The following is a 27211-nucleotide window of genomic DNA, read 5'->3' on the forward strand; positions in this document are numbered from 1 at the left end:
GAAAATGTGACTTTTGTTCGAATTTGCAGCCTAAAATCAACATGTGAAAAGCATTTGCATAATTTTTTTTTTTTTGCCAAATAATTGCAAATATCATATGGAATTAAATGTCACATAAATCATCTTCCCAGTAGATTCTTTCTGAAAAAAAAAATGTCATGATGTCCAACTCCAAATATGGATTTAAACAAGTTTGGTATTTAAGAAAGCACGAAATGCTGCAGTCTCCTATTAAAAAGAAGCATTGATAAATGTCAATGAATACAATCAATCGTAATGCGCTCATTTTGAATAGCTTCTTCATTTTTCATGCGCAATCAAAAACAAAAACAAATTCGAATGTTATTGTTTAACATTGCTGCAATTGAATGCAATTGAATTGCATCAAGTCTGGTAAAGACCGAAGTTCAAAATGTTACACAGCGCTGCACAATTCAATTTCAATCAAAGCCCTAATGACACGACGTACGAAATCTTTTTTGCTTCGTTTCAAACATTTAAAATAAGTTGAAAATTCGTTTAAATCAAAGCGTGCTTCAAAAGTTTTAACAACACAAAGAAATAATGAAAGCTGGTTTTGAGCCCAAGCGCGACTTTTTAAAATAATATTGCATACATCGACGACGGTTAAAGCCAAAATGTCAGTTTGCATTGGCAAAAAATACGAAACGAATTTACGCGAAAACTGGTTTTTCGTTTCATTTTTTTCGTTCTTTTCATCATATTGGTTTCTCTCAACACACCCATACTTACACACACTCGGCATGGATTTAACTTTATCCTATTTGATTCTTTTTGTTCTTCTTCGATAAAGTATACAAGTGTTGTGTATGTGTTGGAGCGTAATTCGTTTCGTTGCAAACAAATACTGATTTTTTAAAGAGCCGCTGCTCTGTTTTGTTCGGTTTATTTTTTTCGGTTCTTCTTCTCTTCACTGTTCTCGTGTTTAATCAGAAAAATATGATATCGTGTCGCGTTGGATATATAGTTTGTACATTTAAAAGAAAAATGAGTCGCTTGGAAAATAAATAATGCGTCCGTCTTTACTACAACAAAGCAAATTAAATAAATAAACATAATTTGTATTTGTTGTTTGCGTACGTTTTATATTCGTCGTTGAAAATGCATTTGAACATCGGTACTAACCTGTAGAAAAATTGTCTACACACTGCTGCCATGAATGTTATCTGATGATGTTAAAATTTAAAGTTAAAGTTCTTGCTTAGTTGGACATTTTGTATCCAACTCTTCTTACTCGAGGCTATGAACCAACAAATAAGAAGAAGTAGAAGATGAGCAACACACAATAAAAAAAAGACGACTAAAAGAAGAATAACAGAAGAAAAAATACCCGCTTTTGAGACTGAAAAACTAAACAAAACCTCGAACGAAGCATAAAAACGAACCTTAAGAAAGGGAAAAAGTGAGAAATATATACAAGTAAAAAAAATATATACACAAACGCTGTTGCGCGCGCGCACTTTCTTATACACTCATTCGTTGAGAGTTGGTTGTTGTTTTCAAAATTTTATTCTCTTCTTTCTTCGTCTTGGTTTAATAGCCTAACCGATCGAGTCATTATTCTATTCCCGGCTAGTGTATATACATGTTTTTTTCTATATTGTATTTTTTTCTCGATGGTTTTTTTTCTTCTAACTTAACCTTTCTCTATTCCTTCTACACACGGGTTTTCTTGTGTGTTGCACAAATGGCTTGTTCACTTGGCTCGCATATAACGACTACAACGCCATGCACTTGTATACCTTGTATGTATATAGTCGGTTCGTACGTTTCTGTATATATTATTAGCAGAGAGGTGAGTCTCACTGTTGCACGAAAACCGAACTCAGGTAAAACAAAAACAAAAACACTATGCCGAAGATAGCCGAATGTGTTGTCGTTCAATTCTTCGCGTTAACACACAGAACTCGTTGCTTTGCCAATGGGGTTTTCAGTCCAAGATGATATTTTAAAGTAAACGGTCGGAAATTGTCATTTGTGCTGTTGGTTTTCTTTAAATTTTATTCGTACAGTAAATACGCTTATATTGTGTACAAACAGCGTACCAACGAAACGATGATTTAAACGCGAGATTGCAAAGTGAATGTTTGTTTAGATGGAATATTCTGTGCAATATTTAAAAAAAAAGAATACTAACCAGTTGCAAAAAAAGTAATATACATTGGATGTGTGCCTTTAGTGACTATATACATTCAGTATTTGGTGCAAATGGTTTCTTTTTTGTGATTTAAAAAGCCACGCGACATGTTTAAGTACAGCAAGTAATTGCACAGATCAATGATCGCCCTACCAATATACCGATCGAAGTGATTTCTGAAGAAAGAAAACGATTTGCAATAACGAGAAACTAAAAGCAGCAGCAGTAGCAAAAAAAAGCGCGGGCTAATTTTCTTTTAGACGAAGTTTTCATGTCAATTTGTTCTAAACCAGTTTTTCGTGTGGTGTTAAAACAATCACTCTCAATCGCATAAGTTGAGAAGTGGAAAAAAACGAGACGCAAAGAGGAATAAAGGAGAACTGATTTTGTTCGTTGTGTATATGTGTTTTATGTTTCATGTTAAAAGGCTATTAAATGGTACCCATTGGAAATATACAACATTCTGACGACTTTCTCTGGATTTAAAACGAAGAACCAAAATCGACGACAGTATAAATCTTTTTACATTCGAGGGATTTTATGGTTTTTTGGGGACACCGATACCATTTTCAACTTTCTTTAATTGACAATGCTACTTCACGTAAGTGATATTAAACATGAGCTGCGCGCATTTTCATAAGACTTTTAAGCTAATTAAATGAAAGTGCGAAAACCACCATTGATGATTCCAAAATATGAAAAAACAAAACATTCAATATTGCCGTAAACAGAAACAACGTTCTCTTTTACTCTAGATATTCAAATAAAAATTGCTATACGGGCGACTCATATTTTCACTTGCAAAAAATTTACATTACTTCTGCAAATCCGATTAGACTATATGCATTTTGTTTCTCTTTCGGTGTGTGGTGTGAACATTATTAAAACGACCATTTTCAAATTAATTTTGCGAATCTCATCGAAAAATTCATTTTGTGCTTCTGTTTTGCGCTTCGACAAACATTTAATTTACATTTCATTTGCGTCATTTCGATAATTCTTTTGTTAAAACAAAAGACAAAATGAGTTTATATATATATATTCTGAGACGATTGTTTTACAAAGATATGTCAAAGACCTTAAGCGCTACGGAGAAGCAATAAAGTTCTTTGCAAGAGGAAATCAACCACAATGAAAAATGACCGTTTGCTGAATATTAACGTGATTTTCATCGGCTAAAAATTTGTTGATGAAAGTAAACAGCACAAATTAATATTCAAACGATGTGAGATATGCTAAAGTAAAGATTCCCATCGCACATCTTGTACGCATTTTGATTAATTTAATTGCCATTTATTTGCAAACGTGCCCGAGTCCCTTTTTATTTTTCACTTTATTTTGATGAGATGTTTGCGTGAAGGAGGTCTGTGAAATAAAAATGATGTTGAAATTGATAATGTGAATATATATCAATGAAAGAATCGTGATCAATACAAATGCGAACCAATTAATTCTACTTAAATATGTTGCAAACCTGATAAACCGCACATTTAACACAAATTTTCGGTTTCCATGAAATCCAAACCGTCGGAAATACCATATTTATCTGAGTCTCTTATTTATTGGCTTTGTTTCGTGCGATGCTTCTCAAGTTGCTAAGCATATGCATACATTATCGATTATATCCAACTAGCATTTCTTTGAATTCTACTGTCTTAGCTTAGGTAATCTGATTAAAAATTGAGTGTAATCATTGCCGTGAGCACATTTGAAATGTATTCAATCGCGGTTGTCACCACAGCATTTTGCGTAAGCATCTGTCACGACCGTCTGTCCGACTAATGGAAACATTTTCATTTATTTCATTGATGTAACGCTTCATTTGTACTGAAATATAATGTAATCGATATGAAAACATCATAAGGAACAACTTTACGTAAGGCTATAGCGCATAATCAGTAGAAGAATGTCGCTTTTATCAGTAGGCAATTCGTTTACAACAACAAGAAGAAGAAGAAGAAAAAAAAATAAAAAATGATTCCTGAGGCATTCGAACAAAATGCGCCTTCCGCGTATTCCGATGAGTAATATTCGAATTCCTTGTATCGGTTTGAATGTAAATGATTTGAACATTGAAAAAAGCGAAATGGATAAGAAAGAAAACATAAAAAAAACTGTTTATCTTTCGGTATTTTGTTTTGGCTCAACGCGAGACAGTGTCAAAGAAGTCGGTTTCTTTTCATTGAAATGGCAATATTTCAATGTGATAGAAGTAATGGCCAGCCGCGCTGAAGTTGAGTCATCACCAACCATCACGGTGGTTTCTTTTATTTTCTTTTGAATATATCTTGCCTTACACAATTCACATGTAAATGCATTTATAAAACGTTAAGAAGTCGTTACATTTGAGTTATATCATGCGTTTCAATATGAAACATGCATCCATTATGCATGCCTATGGTTTTAAGACATCATCAACTACCGGAAATTCAATTAATTTTAACGCTTTCCCTACACCAACTAAACGGTTGCAAATTCTGCTAAAAATTTAATTCAACGAATTGATGCGACATTGAGCCTTAAAATTGTACTTAGTTTCTTTCACAATGAGAATTCTTCATCATCTTATTGGCCATGATGGTCTAATTAAACAACTAAAAAGAGTTTGAAAATGAACGGCGAAAAGATGTGATTTTAGTGTCATTCAACGTCTGAGAAGCGCTGAGTAACAAAATGAAAACAATGGCAATCAAGAAGAGTCCAACAAGTTGCCAATGTAAATTATCATGATTCGAAAGTACAACACTTGTTACACATTGACTTCGGTTAGAAGTTTTATGTGTTCTATTTTATGTGCACTTTTTCGCCATTCAATTTGAAATGGTAAAGAGGGAAATCGAAAATTAAAATGAACCCAAAATCACCGTATTATTCCGAAAGGAAATGATAAATTGTATGCGAACTACCAAACAAAGGCGTATTAAACAGCACACAAATTTGTACAGACGTTTTTTTTTCTTCTTTTGCTACGGTTCAACGCATACCACATGTCAAATGGAAACAACACAAAACTCTTTCTCTGTTTTTCGACATTTGAATTTCGGGTTCATCGATAGGTAAATTTGGTAGTCATGCGCAAAAACATTACCAAAGAGGAGAAAAAACGGTTTGTGGTCGATCGACTTGCTGATTTTCAATTTTTTCTTTTTTTGGTTTGAGTAAAATATGCCGTTGTTTGTATGTCATGGCATAAATTGATTATTTACTCAAAAAGTGATCTTCTTCCCTTATGGACAACCCATTCGAATATTCCATCGAATCATTTCAAGCAATAATTAAGAATTTGTTGTCACCTGTTTGAATTTAAAAATTCTACGTCAGCCAAAAAATGTATTATTATTGACTGAAAGTTGATAATTATTCCAACCTTCCGAATAATAAAGCAGCAAATTGTTATACATTTGTCATAAATAATACATAAAGAATGAAAAAAGCAAAAACAACCAGATCGAATCTTCACTTGGAGAGAACACGTGTTACACATCGTATGATTATACTCATAGTCATTATTTATTAAGCAATCCGGACAAAGAATTGAAAAAGACAAAAGTACGGGCGCATAATAAATGAGGAAAATGAAAATGACGCCAAACCTAGTAATTTCTTATATTTTCTGTTGCCGTTGCGTCAAGCTGAAACTTCTCGTGATGCCCTCCGTTTCTTGCGTCCACTTTTATTATTCTTTTCCGTAAATCCTATTGTTTACAAATAAATGCGTTGTCGTCAGGCGTGTATTCTTATACACCACTGAAGCTTCGACAGGTGTGTACGCAAGCGAACCAAACAAACAGCTCTTCGCTAAATTATTATAATATAAAACGATTGCCAATATGTTCGATCGGCTTTGGTGTTTGTATTCATCCATGCTCTATTGTTATTTGGTTGATTTACTTTCAACCTTATGCGTGTACAATACCATATTTAGAGACATCGAACAGTGAATTGAAGCCCATCCATTTGCATATACTACGGTGCAGACATAGAATCAACAAAGTCGAACATGTGCACGAACTGTTGCGGTAATCATTTAATTTGACTTGTTTTTTTTTTTGTTTCACTTTTCATTTCTTTTCGCATTCATAAAATCTAGAATTCAATCGAATCGACTTCATACACAATGCATCGTATTTGCAGTGTGAAATAAATAGGGTCGATCCTTTTAGGCAATTAAGTTGTGCACATGTTCACTAACCATATTGTTTTAATGAGTCTGACATTGTCAGTTTGTTTTCTCGGCGTTTTTTTGCTTTTTCGCAAACATTGCGTGACCTGATAAAATAAAATCCAAAGTCTCATCAAATGGAAATAGGGATGAATATGACAAATACGAAATTACAAAAGTGAATTATTCACGCGCTTATTTTGTTCGTTCTTTGCACGAAGAAAAATGTACAAATAAAGTGACATGAAAAATGATATGCTTACGTAATTCAAAAATGATGTTCATAAATTGTATCTTCTTGGAATCAATGTTAAATGGAGGACCGCACTTTTGATTTTCAAATTAGTTAAAAGCTTCAGGGATTTGGTGAAATGACCCAGATTGGTGGTTAATTGAAAAAAACAAAATTATTATTTTCACAGATTAAATTCAGTTTAATGAGCCAAGTAGTGTTTTAAATGATCCAAACGTCGTGACGTAATAAAACAATAGGCGTCGAATAGATATGTTGAACAAGTCATTAGCACATTGTCCATATGTAATGACGTAATCGTTCAATTCCAAAATACTAATTGTTCTTCGTGACACTCAATCATCTGCAATAAAAGGCCAAGCGAAAAAAAAAATCATTTAAAGATGATTAAGTTTCGGTATAAGCGAAAGGAGCCCACAAACAATGGTGGCTCAAATGGCAGCGCTTCGATTAAAAATAATAAAAGTGATGAAATCAAAACGAATAACGATGGCAAAGATGACAACAAACAAAATTTACTGAAATGTGAAACAAACGACACAAAGTCAACACCACAAATGATCAAAGCAAAAACGATCAGCGAACAAGAATACATGGAAGATTGTATTCGCGCCATTGTCGTAAGTGTCTATCTAAAAGTTACCCGTTTCTTTTCATTTATGCTTTTTCCAACAGGTTTCGTTTTTATAGCTATTATGTTTTTGAGACCATTCGAATATGCTTTGTAACATTTCTTTATTTATTTATTTCTTTATTTTAACATATAGTATTTGGCGCCATATTCTCATCCGCACATTAAATCGAAGTGACTAATTCTAATTTCTATATTTGTTTCTTTTTATTTGTGGTTAATTTAGGAATTATTTCAACAATTGCAAACAAGTTCAGAGCCCGCATTGTGTCCGGAGCCATTGAGAAGAGCTCTTGCAAGTGGACCACTTGCTGGTCGCCGATTTCCATTGGGATGTTTAGGCGATGCAGCCGAATGCTTTGAGCTTCTATTGCATCGAGTTCATTCACATTTATCGTCCGAAGAGATGGACGATTGCAATACACCACAATGTGTTGCCCATCAGAAATTCGCGATGAGAGTTGTTGAACAGAGTGTATGCGAATGTGGAGCCAATTCGGAACAACTGCCATTCACACAGGTAATGATTGTACACACTTATAACCCTCATTTAAGACAACAAAAAAATAGTGCTCTCATCGCACTTTTTCGTCTTCAAGTAAATTAGTTATTCCATCCAGTCTTGTGTGTGTATTCTGTACATTCATTTGACTAAAATAAAAAGCGGAAATCACACGCATTGAGTTCATGTTAAATTCAAACGTAAAAATTAACATTTAAACTTAAAAACAAAAATAACAAGAACTAAAGCGAAATACTACGAAATTTCAAAATCTTTGAAAGTGAACAACAACGACGCGCAACCCAAATGGATCTAAATTAAAAAGCTTGGCTTGAGAGAAAGAAAAAATAGAGAAAATAAAAACAGAGCAAAAACAATAACAACAGCGTCAAAAGCAATCTCATACATTAATTTGTCGGTCTGTTTCTAACTCATTCACTCATTCGTTCGTTCGATGTACATTGTACATATAATGAAATGGCCCGAGCGCCACACATCGCAAACAAACAAACACTCGCAACACGTTCACTACCTCAAAGTGGCAACGTGTTCTTTTGTTTCATTCAATTGATGTATATATGTATTATTTCACACATTTTTCGTTGTATTTTCTACATCGACCGTGATATTGTATTGTTATGTTTCATCTAGTTTCATTGCAAAACATCGGCTAGAACACTTCATGTGCGCATAGTATACACTACCATTTGACCGATTCAGTTGGAAGGAAGCGAAGAACAAAATTGTATGAAAAATGAAATTTCACGCGCGCGGGAAAAAAATGGCAAAAAAATAAGATATAAAACCTACATTTAATCAATTTGATTTACTTGAATGTATGGACGAAGAAGAAGAAACGGCTTGAACCAACTGAAATTAAAACAATGACACCTTATCCATTTGAAATAAACAATCTTGAATCATGCATTGGCATTACAGTTTGCTTTTGCTCGACTCTTGCGGTTTTTTGGTTTCTGTTCAGAACTCTGGGAAAAAAGGCACTTCCGATCGATTCGAGATGTTATGAATAAAGTATATGTATATTCTTCTTCAATGTACAGCGTTTTGAACATGAGTTCAACTTGTCCGACGGGTAATTTAATAACAATAACTTAGATTTACATTGATTGCCAATCATCAGCACCTATCCAGCCTGCGCAACCAATGAATGATTAGTAATTCATGAATATCGATCGCATAGAGAATATGCATTAATTAAAAGAACCTTGACGCGATGATTGGAAAATCTGGTTTTCTTTGATTCGATGAAGAGTTTAATCTGATTAAATTAAAATAACTTTTCAATGTCGTCAATTATGTCGTTAACCGTTACGCATCTCCAATTTAGAAAAAAACCGTTTCCACATAATCGATTTTTCAATATATTCAGTTGGCATTGGCCACGAGCTCTTTTGATTTTTATTTTCCAAAAAAACAAATATTTTTTCAAAGCTCTTTTAAACCCCGAATTTGCGATCTAATACTGTCCTCTTATACACCAAAGTAGTAAATTTGTTTACGCTTTTCATATAAACATAATACGATCATTTCATATATATCAGTATTAACAATAATAGGCGAAAAAAAACCACTCGAATCCCTTTCAAAATTCACCAAAGTCCGATTTGCATAATGTTTTCTTGTTTCATTTCGATTCAAATCGTGCGGATTTGACAGAATAATTATCAGATTGTGGCTTTGATTTAGCCATTTTTGGAAATTCAAGTGAATTCTCCATGTGACTCTGACAATATGTTCAAATATTTAATGAAGTGTGTTTGAATGGCCATATGAGTAGATCTACGTTTATTTTAAATGACTCAAATGTAAACGCATTCACATCTATGCCACAGCCAACTGTCTACTGTCTACTAGCAAAGCGAAGAGAGAGAAAAAACAACAGTAAAAAAAACATCAAGTGAGAAAAGAAAATGTATGCAAATGATTAAGCGTCAGTATCAACAGTCGCATGATATATTATTTGCACGCATTTTTGCGTTGGTATATGTGTATGATGTATGTATCATTGAACTCATGTGAGTACTTTAAACTCTCTTGTGAACAGTTCGTGTTGGCAGCGAATAACGGTAAATGTTTGATCTGGAATTATCTTATTCGTTCTGCCAGGCGAATGAGTTACTGTTTGCAGCATTGGCCCAGCCCCGTTTGATATATACACATATCGATCGAAAACTTCCGTTCATTTTTTTTGATTTGATTCGAATCTTTCGTTTTCGCTTTGCCATACATTTATTTTTGCCCTCAGTACATAAATACAAGTTGTTTTTATTTTACTTCAGAGAAAAATGTTGTAATTAGTTTATTCGAATTGATTTCTATTTTATGCATATTCGTTTTTCTATCCATTTCAGATGGTTCACTATGTTTCTGCGTCGGCACTCACATCACAAAATTTGCGGTCAGCACAGAGTTGTCAGAAACAGTCGTTTGGTCAGCTATTGAGAAGTGCTTCGCAGTTGGGAGATATACGAGATTGTCCGGTAAGTGTTCAGATCATCATTCAATAAATGAATGCTGCGTGCATAGCCACAAAATGAAAGTTAAATTGAGTGAAAAGCACACATAGTTTAATCGAGTTTATGCAAAACATTTGGTACGCTCAGTTTAACGTATGTGTATGGACATCAGTTGGCAGCGCAATGCATACAGCAATATCGTGTCAGTAAAACAGCATGAAAATGCTGCTCACCAATGTTGTTGTCATCGTCATCATTTCGTACATGCCAATCAACCGCACAGAAAAAAAAGATGTTACGAAAAAAAAGCTAAAATTCATTCGTCATTCTGCTGACGTCAACATTTAAATCCCAACGTTGTTTGGCTATTTCGAAGAAAAAAAAATTATATACTTTCAAGAGTTGTCGCGAATCTTTTCTCTTCTTCGTTTGGAAAGACAACGACTGTAATTACAATGACACTGCAATAACTGCTTTTCATACGCGCGTAAATTACGAATATTTAACATCATTAACCTTTATATTTATGTCCTCGTACGAGTCCTGCTTATTATAAATACACACTTTACTGTTTTTCACAACGGTGAAACTGGCAAATGTTCGTAATATTCAAAGAAACTCATTGTATTAATAAAAATCGTTTTTGAAATTATTAGTTTTTTATTCACATTCATCTCAACATCAGTCTATTTGAAATTGTGGTTTTGTATGCCAAATGGGAAAAATATGATGTCAAAAATAAAATGGAATGAACATTGGAACCAAATTTACTTGAAGTGAATGCATTTAACCTTGATTCAAATTAATAGTGCACACAAAGTTGAATTCAAACGTCTCTTTTACTTCATGTTGTGTATGTAGCAGTTTCATGGACAAAACAATATATTTTCTATTCAACAAAAAATACGGCACATGTGACAAGTATATTGAATACAAAATGAAAAGAAAAAAAACTGTTGACTTGGCATGTATGTACAATGTTTATTACCATTTGGTAATAGTTCAAAATACACTGATCAAAAAAAGTGATTAACATCAACGAATTGGCACCAAAAATTATTCATTTTATTATTTCAATTTTGTGTATTTTTTTTTTTTTTGTGTAGAATGCTTGTGGAAACAAAATTGGAATTGCACGTGCACTTTTAAATCGTCCAGATGTGGTTTCGATCGGTGTGGTTTGGGACTCAGAACGACCGGCCGCCGATCAAGTACATGCAGTACTCAAATCAATTGGAACGTCGCTTAGAATACGCGACGTATTTCATCATGTGGCCGACTTACGTTGGTCGCAAAATGTTGAACACGAGCTGGTTGGCGTCGTTTCATACTACGGAAAACATTACACAACATTTTTCTTTCACACAAAACTCAAAGTTTGGGTGTACTTCGATGATGCCAATGTCAAAGAAGTAAGTATTTTGATTCGATTCAACTTCAATCTTTTTAAATTAAACTGTACATAAATTTGGAGGGGACTAATCAATTGCGTTTGAATTGCATTAAAAATTAGGTCGGCACTAGTTGGGAAGCAGTTGTAGAAAAATGTAGCCGTGGACGATATCAACCATTGCTTTTGTTGTATGCAACACCACAGCCAGCTGCAAATGCACAAAATATGCCAGCAGCTCAAATTGAACAACAAATGTCATCACAAATGCATCAGTCACTGCACAATGCAAGTCGACGTGCAGTTACACCAAGTCCTGAAAAAGCAGCCATGGGAAATACAAGACGTGCAATAACACCGACGCCCAATCGAAACATTGTTTGTAGCGATTATCAAAATTTAAGTGTCATTCAGAATAAGATCTTTAGCGGAAGCAATGGAAGCAACGGAAGCGGATCGGATGATTCGAGCTATGTAAGCCGAAGTAGTTTAGAGCAACAACAACAAGCTGTTACCGCTGAATATCAAGAGCATTGTAATGGTGGAGACGTTGTCGATGGTGTTCGATCGAATAAAAATAGTATGATAAATTCACAAATGATTCGTAAACAACATAATGGTTTACATCGAAGTTTGAGCGCTGAATCAACACAAATGCCCGATGGTCTTTCAATTCCAGACCATTTGAATCAACCTCGTCGTCGTGATTCGGGTAATTGGAGCGGTGACCGTAATAGTGCCAGTTCATCGTCATCAACAACACTTGATGGCCCATATTTATATTTGATGGGCAAACGAAATGGTGGCAGTCATCCACCGAGTCCAACGCGAACCACACAAAATGGCATCAGTCCGAATGGATACAATGGCCAACAGCAGCATCAATTCTTTGATGCCGGTTATGATTCATATTCATTATCTTCAACCGATTCATATCCGCCAAAGCATCATAATCCACAACTCGCAAAAATTCCAGAGTCAGTTGTTTTGTCCGGTGACTGTGAACGTTTGTGCATCGAAGCAGATCAACTGTTAGAAAAATCACGAGTAACCGAAGAACATCATAATTTAGAGTTGGCATTGATTCTATGCAACCAAGCAGCAAACAAGGCAAGAGCAGCTCTGGATGCCCCATATTCAAATCCACATACGATGACATTTGCCCGAATGAAACACAATACTATAATTATGCGAACTAGAAGTCTACATCGTCGTATTCTCATCGAAAAGGGTGGCAACGGTTTAAACATTGAAATGCTCAAAGACCAATACTTAAGTCCAAACGATATTCGTAATATTACAAATAGCGGTAGCTTACGACACATGAAGAATGGCAAAGAAAATATGCCAAGTGCAATGGATGTGAGTAAAAATATCGGAATCTATGCCACTTTACCGAAAAAAGGTAAATCGCCGCTTAAATTAATTGAAAATGAAGATGCCATTGAACCAGACATTCAACCATTGCCATTGCCGCAAACACAAACAAAACCAGAGCGAGAAAGCAGACTGAGCATTTTCGGTCGTGGAAAACGCAGCGAAGAAAAGGAAAAACGTAGCCGTAGTGAGGATCGTAATAAGGCCGCACGTGATTTGAACGGAGGTGAACCATTGTTAGTCAATGCAAAAGACACATTGAAAAAACACAAAGAAGACAAAGATGAAAAATGTGAAAAAGAGAAGAATGGTAAAAAACAGCACAAGGTGCGACGGAAGATTTTAATGGGTGGATTGATTCGTCGTAAAAATCGTTCAATGCCCGATTTAACTGACGCACAGGAAGCTGAACAAAAGGAACAAGCAACAAAAACGGTCGTTCCAATTAAGAACGCTGTCGATGACAGTGTATTGGGTCTTGGTATGAATGCTAGTCCAAACGGTAGTTCAATGAGCGGCTACTTATCAGAAGGCCACTTTGAGTATCAAACAATCATAACTGGCGGTGGAAATCCGAACTTTGAACGCAGCAAATTGATGCGTAAAAATGTCCAAAATTGTATGGCAACACGACAACAGCAGCTAACACAAGTCAAAGTACCACCCCCGCCGCCATTGAGAACAAACTCAACATTGTCACAGCATCAGTTGCAATTACATCAGCAACAAATGGACAAAGAACTTATGCCAATGTCTCCAATAACACCATTCCATCAGGCAAACGTTTCACTCATTTCAAATATGAGTTCAAACACAAGCATGAGCGAAGATTCATGTCAAACCATTATCACAACATGTGCCGTAGTTCATCAAGAACAATCACCCATGCAAAATATTCAAAAGGATACAGTCGACGAAGTTGACAGTCGATTTGACACAAATTTCGAATTGCCACCGTATCCAACGCCGCCCGCATCATCGTGCCATTCGCGACAAGCCAGCGAAGAATTCCCTCCTCCACCAACAAACACTGAAATTTCATCGATTGAAAATGTGATTGATGGACAAAAAGCAATCGATGTAAAGGAAGGAACCACAAGCATTTTGGCCCAATTCCAACAACGCCAACAAATGTTGAAACAACAACAAAAACTACGCACTCGAATGGACACAAATGGCAATAATGTCGATCAAATTTCAAGTTATGATATACAAAACAAACAAAACGATGCAGCTGCAGCGCATGATGCAAATCAAAAAACCGTTAAAGATTTAACATCGCGTTTCGAGCAAATCAAATTGCCACAAACAATGGACGCATCTGCAACAACACAAAGCGGTATGTTAATGCGATCGAATTCATCGTCGCAAGAAATTCTAAACACAAATCCGGTGATGCAAAGAGCCCAGATTCGAACCCACATGAATGGTTTGATTGATTCAAATGCACGAAATATGACCGTAAATTCAATGATCTCAAATAATGCTAGTTCAACCGAATCCTATGATGAAGTCGACTGTGCGCCGACTTCAATGCACAATAATACAATAAATAAATCATCAATACCGTACATGTCCGCACAAATTAAATCCTCCTATCAATTACCCGCAAGTCAAATAGCCGAAGAAATTCGAGAGGTTGAAATGTTGAACAATGTCGTTCATCAAACACTCCACAGCAATGATAATGCTCAATCGAAACCTCAAGAACGTACAAAAAAGAAGAGCGTCTCATTTTGTGATCAAGTGATCTTAGTTGCCACTGCCGATGATGATGAGGAGGACGATTTCATACCAAATCCAATACTTGAACGTGTCCTACGAACATCAAACTATACCAACGGCACTGAAGTTGACAGCAAAATATTACAACAGCAACAAAATATTTTGAAACTTCAAAATGAGGCAGCTAGTCGCCAGCAGAATATTATGTCACTGCAAACGACCAACGAGAATGGATATCGACAAGATATGCGCAATGAGACACAGAAAATGCAACAAATGCAAAAATCCACACAAAGTACAAATCAAGCACCACCACAACAACAACAACTACCACATCCAGATATGAACGGCATCCCAAAGAATTTGAATGGAATGCCCGCTATTAACTACCCACCGATAATGGATGGACGAAACCATCTCATACAATCACAGCAGCAGCAACAAATGATGCATCAAATTCCACAGCAAATTCAAAATATGTCGCCTCAATCACCTTACATGCCAATTCCACAAATGAATTACATGAAAGCAAATCAACGGCCAAACTTTAACATGCAACAATCACCACAAGCAAACGGTAATTTTATTGCTAATAATAGCATTCCAATTCCACAGAACGCTGGCAACGTTTATCAATATAATCCAGCTATGAAGTTTATGCAACAGCAGCAACAACAACAACCACCAATGACAAATGGAAACTATATGGGTGCTCAACATCAACATTCGCCCATCATGTTTCAAATGTCACCACCGCAAAACGGTATGCCGGCATATCAACGCGTTCCAATGCCAAATGCGTACACCATGCCACCACAAAAACATTCACCATACTTTGGTGTTCCACAAAATAGCAGCATGGTAAATGGTAACGCGGCTCCAAAGGCTCAAACCGTAAAGAAAGTGAGCTTTGAACCGGGTACCAAAGGTGAAACTATCGAAACTGCCAAACCAATTATGACATCGATGAATAATGGTGACATGCAAACAAACATGCCAACCACATCAGATCCAAATCAAATGACTGTCAAAGCAATTCCAACTCGCGTATTTAATAACAGCGCTATTGTAAAAGCATCCGCTAAGGCCGTCCAGTGCAATCTTTGTCGCAAAAAACATGTCATTGCACCGGCAATTTACTGTTCCGATTGTGAATTTTATATGTCACGCTTTCAACCGAGAGCATAATAAAATGATATAAACAGTAGATTTAAATTAGGTAAAAAAAATGTATGGCTAAAGAAAAAGTGCAAAGTACAACTAGATTTTCTTTTTTTATTATATAGAAAATAAATAAATAAATAAATTGTAATTTTCAACTCTTATGCTAAGCTAGTAACAAGTTAGTTTGTAAAATCATATATACATATAGTTCCATTCTTCGAACATATTCATATACATTCCGCTACTGGTGTAGATTTGTTTTTTTCATTTCATGCATTTATAAGCAGATTAATTAATGATATTCTGATTGTTAATTTGTTAGATTTATTTTTGAAAGAAAAAAAGATAATTAGCGGCTGTCAAAATATACAGATAAAATGTATGTATTTGCATAGCTATATGCTTAATTTAAATATTTCACACTAATTATTATTCAAGACACATTTATATGATATTTTTTTTGTAATATTTAATATTTGTGATAGATGAAAGGGCATCGATAATCAAAATATTGAATTAATGCATTTTATTTTTGAAAAAAAGCGGAATTCTTAGAGAAAAATTTACGACAAATTTTTATTTAAATTTATTTTTTTGAAAAAAATAACTATATTTTTCTTTCTTCCCCCACAGCTATTTACAAACATAAATTATTTTCTTTTCATTTATTCTAGCGAAAAAAAAAAACACTGTTGTAAGTATTTTATTATAAGGAATATAATTTGATTAACCTTTATAACGATTTTATTGAAAAAAATAATTACTTAAAAAAATATGGATCATAATTGAGAAAAAAACAAACAAACAATTTTTTTAATAAATAAATGATTTTAATTTTCAGAAAAATAAAAATCCTCGTGTATTTATTTCAAAGATTTATTATTTCAGTCTGAATTTCATTTGCTTATGAACATCTTTATGATGCTTAAATGAATACATCTAATTGAAAATGGTAGACGTAAGTTTCATGCCGTGATGCCGTGAGACTTAACTGAAAATTATGCAGCACGCAGATAATAATTGGAATGAGTAAAGTGAAAATATAAATTGCCCATGATAAAAGACAATAGCTGCTGTATTGAAGCAAAAAAAAAGAGCAGCAACAACGACAAACAACAAAGGTAAGAGGTAACATTATGGTTTCTCCTACTCCACGCTCTTACGCCCACCTCTGCCTCAATGCTCACTTGTTTCTTCAACGATGACCATATTGGCAATGAGTGATTTTCTGCGAACAATAATACCGCTTAAATTATGCGCCAACACATTCGCACTCACCATCCGTATATTTGCGCATCGCGCGTGAGAAGAAGTCGTTTTTGTAGCCACATACCCAATATAGTAGATATGATCATCACCATTGCTCAGTGGCTCAACTCACAACTCATACTCATTTTTGCTACGGACGTTGCTTAACGTACTCACTTTGTGTACAAAGACGATTTTCATTTTTAAAAAAAACTTTAAAAATATTTCAATATTTTTTCGAATTTCATTTCTTATCGTGAGTGTTGAATTATTACTTGACCTAGAGTGCTTTAAGATCGATTAAAAGTTAACTTGTGTCATTCACATATAGATTTGAAAGTTTCCTTGAACTTTCCGCATCAGCGATGTTGAGGTGCAGCAAGCAAATCGAATGGATGGTATTTTTACTCTTGGGTCTTGTAATTGGCAATGTATTATGTGGGCCAATGTATTACAAAAAAACAGACGATGACACCTATGAACCAGGTGAAATTTTCGCTCTAACAGTGTCCAAATTTCCATGACTAATATAACATTTATACGAAGAGACAAAAAGATGTCTCTCTCTCTCTTTCTGTGTGTATTTGTGTATTTCATTTGGTTGCATATTTTCAAATAGAAAGCTAGAAATGAATGTTGATGGTTGCATAATGTTACATTTTGGATGTTGTATTTTAAATACATTTCTAGTCGGTCATTCGATCTGATTTAACCGTTGTTTTTCTGTGCAAGTTCTGACTGTAACTGGTTTTTGCACCTTCTGGTTACCTTATCAATGTCTTGAACGAATGTGTAATACGCGTGTACATTGCAACGACTCAATGTTTCTATTTTTTGTAATTTTACATTAGATTTGGTTCCCGTCTCATCGACTGTCATTCCCGTTTATACATATCAAGTGAATTCAACAGGTGAAGTCAAACATCATGTGATGGACGATGAAGAATACCGACTGGCTTATATGAAAATGAAGCTTATGAACAAAAAGCGCAAACAAGAAGATGATCCGGATACACTTATCACATGTAATTGAAATATTTTTACTCTGTAATTGAAGCTACGATTGATTATATGTTATCTTACGTTACAGTGACAAAGAAATATCACCCAGGAAAAAAGAATAAATCGAGCAACGAGAACGATGCAATCGTCAGTGGTGCTTGAAGAATCAAAATGACGCACAATCTATACTAAAAATAACACATTTAAAATGCTGTTTAATCAAATAATGTTTATTTGCGACCAAACACTAATACTTATAAAAATAAATTTACTATTTATGACTATGGCTATATGTAGAGTTAAAATTTCTCAAAAAATAGCTGTCATATTCCGTTCGTGTTTTTTGTTTAGTGTTAGTGTATTAACAAATTAGGAATGAAAATGACAGAATCACCAGTGTTATTTGTATGTTAATTTTTTACAATGATTATACATATATTTTCGTTTGACTAAATCTTTACTAAATTTTCGATTCTTATCAATTTCTTATATTTACTGTTAGTTGACTAATAGTATTTGTTATTAAAGGTAAAATATCAATATACTTATTTAAGATCATTTTTTAAATTTGAAAAGCTGATGTAATTTGTGTGTGTTTTTTTGTGGTTAAAATTGACGTAATTAACCTGGTTAAGAAAATGGATTTGGATTGGCCTTGAATGTTGTTGCCTTTCGAATTTCCTTCCGAAGCTGATCATCCAACTGTTTACGCCGCTCCTCTTCCTCTTTTTCTTTGCGTTCCTTTTCCTCTTTTACTTGTTGATCGAACTGTCTTCTTTCGCGAAGCCGTTCATCACTATGTAAATTGAATGGAGACACTGATATTGGTGTTTTCTTTTTCTGTTGAGGCATAAACGGTGCTTTGAATAACACATCGGCCTCCTTCGATACAAACGGTTTTATCTTGTTGGCTTCTTCAATTTCTTGTTGCTATTTTTTTGAAGAAGAAAATAATAATAAATATGTCTTTCATCGTGTATAGAGAAAAAATGGGCATACCTTTTTTCGAATAATTTCGATATTCTTGCGATGGGTATGAACTACTCTCGGTGTCTTCGGTACTGTAACTTTAGGCTCATCCGATTCTCGTTTTTTCGAACTAGCCGCGTGAATTGCAGCAAAATTTGGCACTGGCTTTGCATGAAATTTTCGTTGTTCTCGTTCTTGTTGTAATAGCTGTTCATATCTGATTTTCTTCTTCTGCTCATATAATTCGCCGATTCTAACTACATTTGGTACCAATTGTTGATTTTGAGCGCATAATGGTTTCACACCTTTCCGTATGCCATTCGTTTTTTGTTTTTGTGCTGGACTCGAATCGATTTGTATCTCACCTAAACTCGATAAAATATTTTCGGATTCAACTGAATTTGATGGATTTTTAGCTTGACCATAATTTTGTTGGTTTTCATCGTTCTCATTTGGTTCAATTGTCGTCTCTTCGAACTCAATATTAACAATATTTTTCTTTCGCTCGTGTTCAGGATGTTTTACAGCTTTTGTGCACACACAAAAAAAGAATAAAATTTGAAAAATTGAGGTTATAAATAAATTTAAATGGCTATGATGCGTAGTCGGTTGTAAAAATAAAACTGAAAATTGTTTATACCAAAAAATCTTTCTGCAGCAATAGTATCGTCTCCAAAGCTAATTTCCTCCCAGTTGTAGTCATTTGTTACGAGAGAATCACTTTCTTCCATCGATTTTCCGTAGTTATTGAGAAAACGTTGCATATTTACCGATTTTTCTTCACTTCGATCGACAAATTAATATACTATGCTTGTGTCGTTGCAGTTGAATAGGATGACGGTTGGTGTTTGACATTACAACAAGAGACGATTTGAATTGTGCTATGAACTAGGTGTGCTCTGTACAACTGGTGGTGAATGTTGGAACTAACGATAGTATACACAATGTATGCCATGATGTAAAAATGGCTGCGTACATGTCAACATTCAGAGATTTTTAAGGGGAAATGTGTATTTGAAACTAAAAATTCTTTTTTTTTCTATGTAAAAGAAAATATATCAACAAAATCTTATACGAAATGCACTTTTTAATCAAAGAATAATTTTTTAATAAATCAAAATTTTGGATTCGATTGCAACATACTGTATGATTTTAATATCTTGTAAATCACATACGACCACATGTACAAAACACAACTTTTTCGGACCAACGTCATTTACATAATGTTTTTTTTTTCGATTGAAACTTGTTTTTGAAGAAAAAATGAATCTTCGAATGCAAGCCATGTTTCGGAATGTCATATTCGGTGTTATGACAGCGAATGTGTCAAAACTCACATGAGTCTATCTTGAGAGAAAATAGTGAGTGTGCGTGAATGTGTGCAACCATAGATTATTGTTGCAGATGTGTTTGTGCACGTAATTTTGATTATGCAAAAGTCGATATTATTCCTTGATTCGCAAAATCAAATCCTTAAAGTCGAAAGTGAATCTGATGCCAAATTGTTTAAGAGAACTTAAAATAGTATAGTATGAGTGCATAAAGTTGTTTGTCATTCATTGATGATGTGATATCGATTTTTGACATATACAGCATTTTGTTGTTATCAATAAACTTTTTTTTTCTTCAATCAAAATGATTAAATGAAATACAATTTTTTTTCCAGATATTCAGCAAAATAACATGCTAGTCTTGCCGATAAATGTTTACTGTTGATCAAATTGTCTATTGTAACATCGATTCTAATAAGGGCATTGAAGACGATGGAAGAATGTATGCGGCAATTGAAAGAGTTTTGTTATTCAATGCAGGTAAGACGATAAGCAGTTCATTGTCATCAATTTGTTCAATCACTCTGCACATTTGTTGAGCTTTTCAAAGATGCTTTGTGTATACGTAATATAACATCCTTTTCAATCATTTCATTTTAGGCATCACTATAAACAAACAATAAATAAAAATCGATAAAAAGAAAAGTTTAAATCACAAACATTTGCAACTCGTTGAGCACCCATTCCTGTATTTTTGCGAATCTTCTGACTTTTATTTCTTATGTAAATAATTTCTGAAAAATATTAGTTAAGGTCGACAATGGCGATGCAAGCTCTCAAGCAAATTGGCGATGAAAGTCGTGCCATGGCAAATCGAGTACGTTCCACGTTACATTTTCTTCACATCCAAGAGCAATTAAACTGAATTCTACTAATATCGTGCTTATCTTTCTAATTTAGGTTTTTGACGACGGTCAAATTACAATAGTCAAAGAAAATATAAAAAATGCGTGGACAGAATTGTTGGAAGCTTTAAAACATTTCAAAGAATCTGCTTCGAATTTGACGAGCCCACAATTTTTAGGGGAACAATTACAAATTGTATTTCGTGATGAGAGTGAGTTAAATACGTTTGACACATATGATTTGAACCAAATCAGATATTATAATGAGATATTTTCAGCCAGATGAATCAGCTCAGCTAGATATCGTCAGGAGCTGAAATGGAGTGAACACAATAAAAGTGATTGTTATAGTGATTGTAGTAATGTAAGTGTAATTATAGCCATAACAATCACTTCTATTGTTTTCACTCAATTTCAGCTCCTGACGATATCTGGCTGAGCTGATTCATCTGGCTGAAAATATCTCATTATAATGTCTGAATAAAATTAAGTTGAATTAATCATTTTTTGTGTGTCATTTTAGTTGCACGAAATAATCTATTTTATGTGTGTATCGGATTAAGCATTGGAACAACCTGTGGTTACGTGATCGGAACATGGATTGCACGACCATTCTATCCCGTCCCGGTTATGAAAGCTGTAGCCTGTTTGACACTACGAGATCCTGATGTAAGTTAATCTACCGCACATCTCATACAAACCAATTAATTTATCATTTATCATTGTGAATGAATTTTAGAATGTGATTCCGACTATGGTGAAGGTCCCTTCTTTGACTTCGCCGAGTGACATCTTAATAAGAGTAAGAGCAGCTTCGATTCATCGAATTGATTATCAAATTGCTGATGGCTATGGAAAAACTTTGCGCCGCATGATTCAACAATATAATTCATACGATCACCAGGAACTGCCATTAGTCATTGGTAGAGGTTGTGCTGGTGTGGTTGAAGGTGTCGGACGAAATTCAAAAAGTGGACTAGAAATTGGAGATGAAGTTTGGTTAGCGGCACCATGGTAATATTTGATTGATGACTTTTTATTAATCAATTTTTTGAGAATTCTAGAACGAATTTGTTCAAATCAAACTTAATAATTTCTGTTTTAAACTTAATGTTTTCTGTTAAGGTATGAGTCAGGGGTTGCATCTCAGGTGATTATTTTGCAATTTATATAAAACACAATTTTCTATATATTTTAATTTATTTGCAGTTAGTTGTTGCACCAGAGTCACGGATATCGAGAAAACCATTCATAATTGGATTCGAGGGAGCAGCTAGTTTGCCATATAGTGGTTGCATCGCATTATCCGCACTACAAAGTGCTTCCTTGGAAGAGACAACATGCATTGGAAAGCGGTATACATTATATAATATTTGAGATAGAAATGAACATTGATACTTATACTTTAATTGCAGTGTTCTCGTTTCTGACGGCTGTTCGCCGGTTGGATGTGTTTTAACGCAGCTATTGAAAAAATGGGGAGCATATGTTACCGCCACTTGCAATGTTCGATCCGTACCTGTTATTCAAGCCCTAGGTAAAACATAAAATTTACGTTACTAACGTATTTTTCTAATTATCAACTTGCTCATGTTCATTTGAATGCATTCAGAGGAAAGAGGTATAATACAAATTCATCAAAATGTCATTCAGTTTTTTAGTGAAAATGAAAGCAACAAAATGTGCAATTCGAATAAATGTAATTCAATGTCATTTCAGGTGCCGATGATGTGATAGCTTTTAATAGCGACGACAAAATTTATGAGTTAGAAGAAAGAGACCTTTTGCTGAAAGAGTTGACAATGCGAGAGCATTATGATGTTGTATTTTTGACTACATCTCAAACTTATAATCGCGATTTCATTGGCAAATTTTTATGTGAAAATGGAATAATCATTGACACCGTCGAAAAGCGACTATCATCCGATGAATATGGATTTTTCATGCGATTTCTATGTTCCGTAAGTGTCATTTTATTTTGAGATTTGAGGTTGTGTCATTTTCAGCAATCTTTTTCTTTTCTGTCACAAAAACAACAACAACAAAAAACTGACCATTCCATTTTATTCGCATAGATTTATGTAAGACTGGAAAAATGTGTGTCATTTTTATTCAAAACGGAGTCCGATTGGGGCGGACCGCACATATGTCATCGAACACTGGACAAATTGGCCGGATATGTAAACGATGGAATTTTGCAAACCGTCGTAGATCAAGTGTATACACCTGACGATGCCGAAAAGGCGCTAGCTCATATTTGCAGTGCAAAAGCAATTGGCGGAACGATCATAACCTTCAGATCTTAATAAAAAGGAAAATGAATCAACATGCAGGAAAAGAAGTTCATAACAAATCGGAGTAATTGTATGGATTTTGTATCAAAACCTAGAATTAAATAAACTCTGGCAAGCAGCAAACATAGCTAATACTTGAGAAAAAAACACAATTCAATTCACATGTGACAAAGATTTTTTTTGTTTATTTTTATTGTTTATGTACGTTGTGATAACCTAAAATAAAAGAATTGTACAAATTATAAAAGTATTTATTTTGTTCGCATAACATAAAAAAGATATCAAACTGTTAACAATTTCTTTGAATACTTGGCACAGAACATTCTAAAATTAATACACACAGATATTTATTGAAACAATTCCCTACACTTTTAGTGACTTTTTGTTTGCTTTTCGGTTCGGCACAACTTAAAAACTGCTTAAAATTATTTCGACGAATTGGTTTTCTATCGGATGAATTCTGCTTTCATAATATAACATCATCATCTCTTAAAATATATGGCGAGAGATTTGCTGGTGGATTTTGCTGATTTTGTTGATTTTCTGCGTCTAATTCTTCTAGATCATTTTGATCATCGAGTATATTTTGACCTTCGAATAGATTTGGATCGTCGAGTAGATTTTCATGACTAAGTAGATCTTGATCTAACGGACCGAATTGCCCCATTGAATTATCTTGTGATCCATCCATTTCCCATGAGTCTATATCACTATGATGTGCATTCATATTATCAATTTGTAATGCACCATCGAACATTGATGTGATGGGCTGGTCGGCCATGTTTATAATAATTGGCGTATTATCTTCGAAAACATATTCAACATTGGATGAAACTGTTGAAGAAAAATTGAAATTTTCACACAAAATTTATTATCACTGGTGTAGAAGAAATGTCGAAAATTACCATTTACATGTATTGGCGAAACATTTGGATTAGATAAACGTTCACCAATGAGGTTGGCATTTCGATTTATTATTTCCGTCATCAAGGGATCGTCTTTGATGATTGGATCAGATTGTGAATCAGCGTCTTCAAATGATGGCGAACTTCTGCGACGTCGAATGGCACCGGCTCCCGAGACTGGTGATACTGGTGGGCGCCGACTAACACCGGATGCAGTAATGGGCGAGACAACAGGCTCTGGTGATGATGTTCGACTTGATTCTCCACGTTCGCGTCGTTGTTCTCTCACCCGGTCTCTACCCCAGGCGATGCATCTTTCGCAAAATTTAAACCATCTCTTATAATCGCCCCGCTCCAACATCGCTATGAATACTTCATCCGAGTGAATTGTTCGCATAAAATGAACACGGCCGCAGCAGGCACAAGCCATTAAAATTGGATTCACTGGATGTTTTGGCCACTGTCCCCACTTTCCCGGTTTGTCCCCATCGCCCGGTTTATCCCCATCGCCCGGTTTGTCCCCATTTCCATTGCCTTGTGCGACTAACTAATCGAGAAATTTTTAAAAAACTCTCCATGTTTCACCACATGAGCCAATTAAGAACTTTACTTACCGACATTTTAAGGCGTCTTCTTTCTTTAAAATAGCGGTAAAATAAGAGACTAAACAATCGTGTGAATACGGTAGGCATACAAACACAATCTGATGGAATGTTCGCTGAAAATATCATAACGTGCACTGATTTTGCATGCGTGCGTTCAATGTTCTTATTTGTTACAGCTTTAAATGATTGCGTTCAGTGTCAAAAGTGCAGTAAGCGCACACAAATTCAAATCATACTCACCAAAAATGCATGTACCATCTACTAATTTTTTTAAAATAAAAATGCACAATTTTATTTTTACATAAAATAGAATATATTTTCTTTTTTTTATTTGATGTTTTTGTGTATGCAATTCTTAAATCTTATACAACATTAGAAATACAATATCCCCTTTTCGTCCGTCATCATAATCATTATCAACTTTTTTCTTCTTTCGTCGTAATCATCATCATCGTCATAGTGTTAAATATATACATTTTCAATAGAATTTTCCTTCATTTTGTTTTCATTTTTTCCAGTATAATTTTTTGTTTATTTTTCATGAAAGTCAAAAAAAAATTGAAACATTTATTGTTTGTTTTAGTTGACTGCTTTGCATATTTAATTTGGAATCGAACTGACATATACATATAAGTATTCATTTTTTCTTGGGATGGCTCCACAAAACACAACAAGACCAGAACTAGGTTTTTTTCTTCATCAATCTTTCTTAATTGCTACGAAATTTTTACGACAAATAAAGTATTAAGAATGCTTTTCATTTGAATCTTCGTCGGTTTTTTTCATACTATTACGCTGGATTTGTTTAGCATAAAACCAACTCTAAAATTTCGAGATATTTTCATCATGGAATGATCTTTCGATAGAGCTCTGTGTGTGTGCTTTTTCTTTTTTGCATTTGACTGAGTCCGTATTAGAAATCACGATCAACTATATACTTGAAGCTCTTCACATATTTCTGGCTTCTTTTATTTACAAACAAAAAAGATGACATTATCATATTTATTCATCAGCTCAATTTTGTTATTCTTTAGGTAGATCGATAGAATCGGTTTTACAACGATTTACGTATTTTAATAAACGTTTCAATTTTATAAGAAATAAAAAATTGTTTAGCTCATAAATAGTGTTTTTAGTTGTTTTTTTTTTCACTTTTTTTGATTATTATTATTTAAATAGAATAGAAACGGCTAAAAATAATTGTTTCAATGATGGGGAACATGTAATTATGTAGACTTATCGTAAACGAATCATTAAAATTTATAAATTTCGTGCGATTCCAACATAAACAGCGATATTTTTTTAAAAATCGATTCTCTTTTTTGAATTGTGAATACCATTACTGACTTTAAATGTCATGTTTTGAACACTTTCCTAGTAGCTATGTTGTTGCTTGCCTATTGAAATCAATTAAATCCACTGTTCAGAAGTCATTCATTTAAAATTTGAGCGGGCGAAATCTTTTTTTTTGTATGATATTTCTGCGATGAACTGTTTGCAAATTTGTGCTATTTTCTTAGATTTTGTTGTTTTTTTTTCTTTTAATTTTTCAATAAGAATGAAATGTTATTTATGTTATTTTCACTGTCATTGGAATTTCATTTTATGAATTTATTTAATAAAATTGTACATTCAAATACTGATTCAAAAATTACGTTTAATTATAAAATAAGTTAGTGTAATATGAATTTATTCCCGATAAAAACACTCGAAGAGCGAGAAAGAGAAGGAAATGCATGTATGTTAGATTATCTTTTTTTTTTCTCCCGATATAATTGTCAGCTATGAAAACTGTTTAGTTTAAAATGTGAATGTATAGTCTGGTGCAATGTCCAAGCGAAATCTAAAACCTTTCTATGTGTCTGTTGATGGGAAATGTTCGCCACAGAAAAAAATTACATATAATAGGATATTATTCATTGGTAATGTATTCATAAGAAATGCGATGATTGAATTAGATAAAAATTGTGTTGATTTGTATAATTCGCATAATTTTTGAATGGCCTTAGCCAATTTAAAAAAAAGAAGAAGAGTTTCATCTGCTTCATTAAAAAAGAATAAATAAAGAAAAATCTTCAAAAATATACAAGCAAAATATCATTGCAGCAAAAATTGCGAACGCCTAAAATGAATTTATAAAAAATAGCACCAATTAGCGATATTTCTTTTCACC

At 34.1% G+C, this 27211-nt stretch overlaps 5 protein-coding genes across 13 annotated transcripts in view; 3 read left to right on the forward strand and 2 right to left on the reverse strand.

Annotated features, from left to right (window-relative positions):
• The window catches only part of LOC116344532, a 76208-nt gene extending 59815 nt beyond the window's left edge, over window positions 1-16393 (forward strand). For 2 of the 3 annotated variants that reach the window (XM_031773135.1, XM_031773136.1), the window contains 4 exons: window positions 7431-7724; window positions 10079-10207; window positions 11290-11595; window positions 11697-16393. In XM_031773135.1, coding sequence (XP_031628995.1) covers window positions 7431-7724; window positions 10079-10207; window positions 11290-11595; window positions 11697-15863 — 4896 coding nt within the window. In that variant the 3' untranslated portion in view covers window positions 15864-16393. Of the gene's footprint in view, window positions 1-1968; window positions 2760-6742; window positions 7194-7430; window positions 7725-10078; window positions 10208-11289; window positions 11596-11696 lie in introns of those variants that run through there. The other variant, XM_031773134.1, reaches the window with a different exon arrangement.
• An 842-nt stretch (window positions 16394-17235) lies between these two features.
• Window positions 17236-18379, forward strand: LOC116343873. The gene is made up of 4 exons (XM_031772162.1): window positions 17236-17343; window positions 17419-17573; window positions 17939-18112; window positions 18178-18379. The coding sequence occupies exons 2-4, from the start codon at window positions 17453-17455 to the stop codon at window positions 18249-18251; spliced, it is 369 nt and encodes a 122-aa protein (XP_031628022.1). The 5' UTR covers window positions 17236-17343; window positions 17419-17452; the 3' UTR covers window positions 18252-18379.
• On the reverse strand, window positions 18299-20203 carry LOC116343872 (targeting protein for Xklp2). The gene is made up of 3 exons (XM_031772161.1): window positions 19699-20203; window positions 19089-19585; window positions 18299-19019 (listed from the first exon to the last, which is right to left on the reverse strand). Exons 1-3 carry the CDS (start codon window positions 19820-19822, stop codon window positions 18720-18722), a joined length of 921 nt encoding a protein of 306 aa, XP_031628021.1. The 5' UTR covers window positions 19823-20203; the 3' UTR covers window positions 18299-18719.
• A 105-nt stretch (window positions 20204-20308) lies between these two features.
• Window positions 20309-23756, forward strand: LOC116343870 (reticulon-4-interacting protein 1, mitochondrial-like). 7 transcript variants are annotated; one of them, XM_031772157.1, is made up of 12 exons: window positions 20309-20419; window positions 20725-20869; window positions 21138-21206; window positions 21290-21446; window positions 21758-21903; window positions 21974-22248; window positions 22360-22384; window positions 22444-22589; window positions 22650-22771; window positions 22847-22855; window positions 22954-23195; window positions 23310-23756. In XM_031772157.1, exons 2-12 carry the CDS (start codon window positions 20822-20824, stop codon window positions 23538-23540), a joined length of 1470 nt encoding a protein of 489 aa, XP_031628017.1. In that variant the 5' UTR covers window positions 20309-20419; window positions 20725-20821; the 3' UTR covers window positions 23541-23756. The 7 variants fall into 7 exon arrangements, with proteins under 7 accessions (XP_031628017.1, XP_031628013.1, XP_031628015.1 ...); XM_031772153.1 differs by having other exon boundaries at window positions 20366-20582; XM_031772155.1 differs by having other exon boundaries at window positions 20366-20543.
• A 9-nt stretch (window positions 23757-23765) lies between these two features.
• On the reverse strand, window positions 23766-25156 carry LOC116343871. The gene is made up of 3 exons (XM_031772160.1): window positions 25048-25156; window positions 24434-24980; window positions 23766-24362 (listed from the first exon to the last, which is right to left on the reverse strand). The coding sequence occupies exons 1-3, from the start codon at window positions 25123-25125 to the stop codon at window positions 23995-23997; spliced, it is 993 nt and encodes a 330-aa protein (XP_031628020.1). The 5' UTR covers window positions 25126-25156; the 3' UTR covers window positions 23766-23994.
• Between the last annotated feature and the right edge of the window lie 2055 nt (window positions 25157-27211).

The sequence above is a fragment of the Contarinia nasturtii genome, unplaced genomic scaffold (genome assembly GCF_009176525.2).
Source record: "Contarinia nasturtii isolate CC-2019 unplaced genomic scaffold, AAFC_CNas_1.1 Cnas_scaffold_1037, whole genome shotgun sequence".
NCBI lineage: Eukaryota > Metazoa > Arthropoda > Insecta > Diptera > Cecidomyiidae > Contarinia > Contarinia nasturtii.